Here is a 6,501-nt window from a genome sequence, read left to right as displayed (position 1 = left end):
TGACTGTCGTTAGTTTAATAAAATGTGATGGTGTTTACTCATTTACTTTTGTTATTGCTTTCATCAATGGTATCTTCGATGAAGGTACTGTGTAGCATTTCCATGAAATTGTGGAATGAACTATATAGGTGCAGTGCATATTATTTTTACCACGTGTTCTTCAGCAGTGAATTAAAACGTTTATATTTGATACATCAACTGTCACCTGCAAAGAATTGTGCAAATTGCTAGATTAATCTAGGAGTTATAGTGAAATAAGTGCAGAAGCGTGAACGCCACATATAGATCGTACGCATTGCGTGGTTTTTGTTAAATATCATTCGCGTTTCGTGTCCGAGCGTGGAAATATCGTTGTCAGTGCTTCGTTTCAAGTGCTGTAACAGAGTGCTGACGGATTTTCGTGACAAAAGTGTGGGATTATTGTTACTTTCGGTGAAAAAGACTCGAGGTGGGCGCGTGTGACGTCACGACGCGGGTCGTAACAGCTCAGTAGCAAGGAAGCGGCCATTGAGGAAGAACGTGCTCGTGTACGTCGCTCCGTGCTAACGTGACCTGAAGAAAAGCGGTAAAGGTCGCGAAATTAAATAATCTGCGTGTATAATCGCGTTACGGGAGTGCTCGCGAGTGTTGTGGTGCAAGAACAGAACAATTTACTGGATTAACCGAGGAGTGATAGTGAAATAAGTGCGGAAGCGTGAACGCCACGTGTAGATCGCGCGTGTCGTGTGGTTTTCGTTGAATATCATTCGCGTCTTGCGTCCGAGCACGGGAATATCGCTGTCAGTGCTTCGTTTCAAGTGCTGTAACAGAGTGCTGACGGATTTTCGTGACAAAAGTGCGGGATTGTAGTTATTTTCAGTGAAGAAACTTCGAGGTGCGAGGCGTGTGACGTCACAGCATAGAAGCTAGGACGCGGCCATCTTGGTTGGCGGCAACTCTCGGCGCCAGTTCACCGCGGCCATCTTTGCAGCGGGAAGTTTTGGCGCCAAGCCCGTGTCACGTAAAATATTCAAGACAAATATAAAAAAAAGGTATTTATTCCACAAGATTATAATGTAACAGAAAATTTTACATTCGTGATTTAATATTACTTGACGCGCAGTTCTCGCGCACGTTCCGAGGTAGAATTCAAGACTGGCGAGGCGCGGTTTCGGTTGGGCATGTATACTAATACATATCTTATCAGGGCGGATGTAGGTGTTTACTCATAGAACGATGATTCATCGACGATTCTTGGGAATTTAGGCTGTCACACTCTCCCGTTTGTAGATTGAACGTGGTCCTCCAAGTTTTGATTATTTCCTCTTGAGAATAGATTCGGGGAGTTTAACATGCCTTGGTTCGAACAATTGTTGTATTCCCAGTCGTGGAAATGAGTGTAACATTTCATTATTTCAAGGGAGGTTTTATTATAAAGGTTTTCGACGTGTGGTGAGGTCGCCTTTTACACTGTGTATACGACCAAGATCTAATTTTGATGTTTACGGTTTGACGGTATTGAATGAAGTCTACTCGCAGGGTCGATTTAGTCCTTTTTAAAAGAAAAAATAGGAGTAGTGGGGATGAGATAGGGTGAGGATGACTCGAGGATCAAGGTAGATGGATGAGTCAGTAGGAGGTGAGAGTTTTTGGCAGCTGAAGATAAGATAGAAACAGGAAAAATAGAAAATATTTAGGGAAAGGACAACTGTTGCGAGGATGACTGTCACAGAAGCGAACATGTTTGTATGACTATGTGTCACAGCAGGCTGGCATCCAACACGATATGGTTTCATTGGTATCGCTGGAAGTAGATGAATATTGTGGTAATTCTGCGTAGATGTTCATAGAGGTTGATGCCATTGGTTGCGGACTGGTTTCAATCTTGTTTTCTATAGTGTTGTTGTTAATTTTACAACAAAGTAAACGCACACATAGTTTTGAAGGTATACAATTCTTTACACAATTCAATATTCCTAATTTATATAATCCCCATATGGTTACTACCGCCAAAGATACATATCCTATAACTTGTAATATAGAAATAGACCAGTTCTTAATATTAGTTTATCTATGCGAGAAATTCAGAGAATTTATTTTATCCTGTAACTGATCTAAAGTACTTTAGTATCCATTTATATTACTCATTACCTTTGGTGTTCCTTCTAAAGTGTCTAATATTGCTCCAAAATCAGAGGTATTTCAAACTGGAATTTTTTTTGTTTTGATTTCAAATGAAGCATTGTATCGTGTTTCTCCTATACGCATGTAATTGCTTGAATAGGTTGGGTTTGTCTACACATAGTGATACCTGCTTTCCTTTTATAGTGTTGTATCAAATATTCGTTGTCTACATTAATGTAATTTAATCCAGCAAGAAAGTAAACTTGGTGCTCGATCAAAGGAATCATGAATACGTTGTTCCTTTTGCTTGGGATTGGACATAAGCGGTCTACATCCCACTTCAAGTTTGGAATCAATGGAATAGAAATTTTGAAGAATAATTTGTTATGTACTGTGAACGCATTTAACTCTGCAATGTCTAAAACGAATTAGAAGTTTTCTCTCTTGGGGATAATTGCAGTATTCAAGATTTTGATTCAAGATTCAAGATTTCTTGTTCACTGATTTGAGGGTTAATAATTCCCTGCTTTGCTAAAGTGATTGTATTTAAGAGTTCGTCATAAGAAAAGTATAGATCGCATATAGCTGCTTCGGTTTTAATGAGATATTTTGTCAAAAATTGATCTAGTTTAGCTTTCTGCTCTATTGTCCGCAATTCTATGCTCATGTTATCTATCTGTTTTACGCTATTAGAATCCACAATTTTCCTAATGAGAGCTGTTTGATTGGAAATTATAAGCTTCATCTGATTTTCTTCATTGAATAATTTATCAATGTTCTTATTAATTAATGTTAAATCGTCATCATATAATGTACCGAACAGTGATTTTGATATTGAACCTATTGCATTTAACAATCCTCTTCTAAGGCTGCTGTGTGTAATGATTTTTAACTGCAACGGTAAGTTCTCTAATTTCTTCATTTTGTTTTTGATTGCTTCTACTTCATCTGATAATGTACAAGATCCTTTGCAGTGTTCCTCCTATACTCCTACTAATTTCTCTGAATTCTCATGCTTAGTAAATATATCGTTTACATCTAACCCAAAACATTGTTATTATATAGATAGGCTTTCTCAATTTTCTCATGGAATATTCAGTTTGTTTGTAACGGTATCACCTCTAGTCCATACGAGACGTGCCAGGTGATGGCGAAAAAGCTGGTTGTCCTGGAAAATACAATTTTAACTTGTTTTCATGGATTTTCTTTATACTATTATCTATTAGAACTTCATAATAAGGAGTTTTAATTTTCTGAATAATGTATGGCCCTAACCATTCCGTACCCAATTTGTTACTTTTATGATCGTTATGTAAAAGCATACTGTCGCCCACTCTGAATATCGTTTGAGTTTTAATAATTTTTCTCTCTTGATCACGTTTGTACCTTTGTTTGCTTTTCTGTAATGTTTTCCTAGCATGTTGCAGTTCAGAATCCCATTCTCTTTTTCTAGCTTGTACTTTGTATACGTCCGTTGACTGTTAGCTGTTACGGAGGAAGCAAGATTGGCTTTCTGACTGAAAGTCAATTCGAATGGAGTGAAACCGGTGGCTTCATGTATAATTGTGCTATATGCTAAACAACAGAAATTCAATATTTCATCCCATTCTTCGTTCCTCTCTTTCTGAGATGTTCTCAGCATGTCTTTAGTGATTGCATAGGTTCTTTCTAACAAACCGTTGCTCTGTGGGTGGAAGCTAGTAGTTTTTATGTGTTTAATACTAAATGCTTTTTCATATTGTTGCATCAAATCACTAATAAAATTCTGTCTTTGGTCGGTTAAAACTTTCTTTGGAGCGGAAAAGATGTAAATATAGTTTATTTAGTAATGCGTTTCAAATTGATTCTGTTTGCTGAGTTTTCAAAGGGACTAGTATAAGGTATTTGGTTAATTCATCATGGATTGAAAGGATGTATTGGTTACCTCGTTTAGTCTTTGGAAGTGGCCCCAAAATGTCCATAGCAATTTTGTCATTAGGTTGTTCTGGAGTATCTGAGATTACTGGTTCTTCTTTGCTCCTGACTCTAGTTAATTTTTCTGTCTGACATGTATCGCATTCTTTAACCTTCTGTTCTACCTTCTCCATTAGTTTGGGAATCTTAAATTGCTCTTTAATCTTGTTATATGTTTTCTGAATACCTGGGTAAGCTGCTAAGTCGTGATTTTCTTCTAATACCCTATCTATTTCTTCGTTGGTTAATTCATAAATTGGTTCATCGGCAAAAGTTATTTCTCTAACTTGATCGTTGATGTAAGTTAGTATTCTTTTGAGCAAGAATTTCTCTGCTGCACAAAAGGAATTCGTTAAACCTATTTTATTATTTTCCTGCGTTAATTCTATAAGTTTAGCTAACCATTTATTTTCGTCATAAGGACCTAAAATTTCTGATGTTAATTGGACAAAAATTCTTATCGTTTGGTTTAATGCTTAGTACTTTATGTTTTTCTTTCCATTCTGCAAATTTAATTTCGTGACTAATCACTACTTTGTCTTTAAATTCTTCATTTTTAATTATCGCGTGAATCCTAGATAATGCATGAGCCGCGGTATTATCTTTTCCTTTGATATATTCTATTTTGTATTTGTATTCTTCTAACTTAGGTCTCCATCGCATCAACCGTGAAGATGCGTCTTTACAATTATGCAATCATTTTAAAGCTTGGTGGTCAGTACGAATAATAAACTTTCTACCCAATAAATATTGCCTAAGTCTCTTGATTGCCCATACTATAGCTAATAACTCTTTCTCTGTCGTGGAGTAATTTTTCTCTGGAGGATTGAGTGTTCTCAAGATATAACAGCAAGGATGTCTTTCTTGTGACAAGATAGCACCTAACAAGGAGTGTGCAAGGCCTTTGGGTCACTGATTTCGTTGAAACTTTGCATATTGGTAGATTTGGTTTTCCTGTTTATGAATATATACCATTATAAGGCCAGATACTCAATAGTTTTTTAGATATTCGTTATTAAATATTTATCACGTCAATAAGTAGAGTATTAATCAGACTAATCACCAAGTTGAATAATGGCGTGAGGGTAACGTTCTGGAATTGAACTCTGTAGACCAGGGTGTTCGGTTCCCTGTGGGAATGAAATATTTTTCGATTTTTTTCATTTAAATTAATTCAATTTTGTGCATAAAGAACTTTACACGGATATGAATGAATACTCACGACAACAATAGCATTTTATTAATTAATAATCTACTTCTGTATGATAAATTTCAAAACATTTTGGAATATGTAATGCCACAAGGCATTTTTTGCACTCCCAAGTAGTCTCGCTGCGTTTTTTATGTTTGGCACACACTTTACACCTTTTTTGGGGATTTTTTTTAGCTTCTGCGAGTGGAATATTCCTTGGAAAATGGCCCCAGTGTTTTGATTGTAAACGCAGTGGTATGTCACCAGTAGACAATCTTTCACGTTTTGTGTATTCAGGCATACATAGACTTTCTAAAATTTGTTGCGCCACATCTAATCGATATTTGGAAAATGCGTATTTTTTACTTTTTGATACATTCAATTTCTTTGAAAATAAAACATAAGCATTGAAAAGTGCAATATCCATTAAGTAAAAAAATATTTTTTTATAACTTTTCACGTATTTTCTCATAAGTGAAAAAGAAGATAAGTAGCTATCTTGGAGATCTACCCCACCCATGCCATCATTATACTCCAAAACGATGATGGGCTTTGTAACGATGTTATTAGTTTTCCATCTCTTCTTTTCCACTTCCATCATTTGAATTTTTTTATGTTTTGTGGACAAGAAATATATATCTTTTTTGTCCTTCCACTTTGCAGCTAAAATACACTTGCACGATCTTGATATAGCTTCTAATCGTTTCAGCTTTATTGTTGCGAGATCTTTCGGCAAATTTTTTTTGTTACATCTAACTGTTCCTATGGCATTAGTTTTTATGGATTGTAATTTTTGAAACAGATTTGGCGAAGAATACCAATTATCCAAAAACAAGGTGTGTCCAAAATTGGATATTGGTGTGCACATAAACATGGTAACATTTTCGGAATCACTGGTGATTGAATTTTTCACTGTATCTTGACCTGATTATATTTCGTAATTTGCACAAACGATCATCTTTATCCACAACTTCATTATTGGAAAAATGTAAAAAATGGGAGAGTTGCATAAATCTCCGTAATGGCATTGTTTTTCGAAAAATGGGAGTTTCAATAATACTTCCTCCTGACCAATAGGATTGGACATTCGACTTTTTCACTTATGCTATCAAGATGCATAACGCAAAATAAGCATGAATTTCATCAATATTCGTATCCCTCCAATTTTCCTCAGATTGTTTTATTTTTCGGGCTGTATCTCCTATTGTTTGACTCACGTAACGATTGCTTTCTGTAACAATGATATTCCAAAA

The 6,501-nt window shown here is 35.8% G+C and overlaps 1 protein-coding gene across 2 annotated transcripts; it reads right to left on the bottom strand.

The window, feature by feature from the left end:
• Positions 1-3,199: 3,199 nt before the first annotated feature.
• On the bottom strand, positions 3,200-4,659 carry LOC143175387 (uncharacterized). Of its 2 annotated transcripts, XM_076374075.1 has the most exons (4): positions 4,459-4,659; positions 4,028-4,390; positions 3,490-3,678; positions 3,200-3,271 (listed from the first exon to the last, which is right to left on the bottom strand). In XM_076374075.1, exons 1-4 carry the CDS (start codon positions 4,472-4,474, stop codon positions 3,225-3,227), a joined length of 615 nt encoding a protein of 204 aa, XP_076230190.1. In that variant the 5' UTR covers positions 4,475-4,659; the 3' UTR covers positions 3,200-3,224. The 2 variants fall into 2 exon arrangements, with proteins under 2 accessions (XP_076230190.1, XP_076230189.1); XM_076374074.1 differs by having other exon boundaries at positions 3,268-3,678.
• Positions 4,660-6,501: the final 1,842 nt, after the last annotated feature.

This window comes from Nomia melanderi, unplaced genomic scaffold (assembly GCF_051020985.1).
Source record: "Nomia melanderi isolate GNS246 unplaced genomic scaffold, iyNomMela1 scaffold0078, whole genome shotgun sequence".
Classification (NCBI taxonomy): domain Eukaryota; kingdom Metazoa; phylum Arthropoda; class Insecta; order Hymenoptera; family Halictidae; genus Nomia; species Nomia melanderi.
The sequence above is the reverse complement of the archived record's forward strand: the minus strand, read 5'-3'. Positions and strand labels throughout refer to the sequence as shown.

Coding starts and splice junctions, on each gene's coding strand:
- LOC143175387 (XM_076374074.1), bottom strand. Junction 3,679..4,027: donor ACTTCCAAAGACTAAACGAG/GTAACCAATACA, acceptor TCTGTTGTTTAG/CATATAGCACAATTATACAT.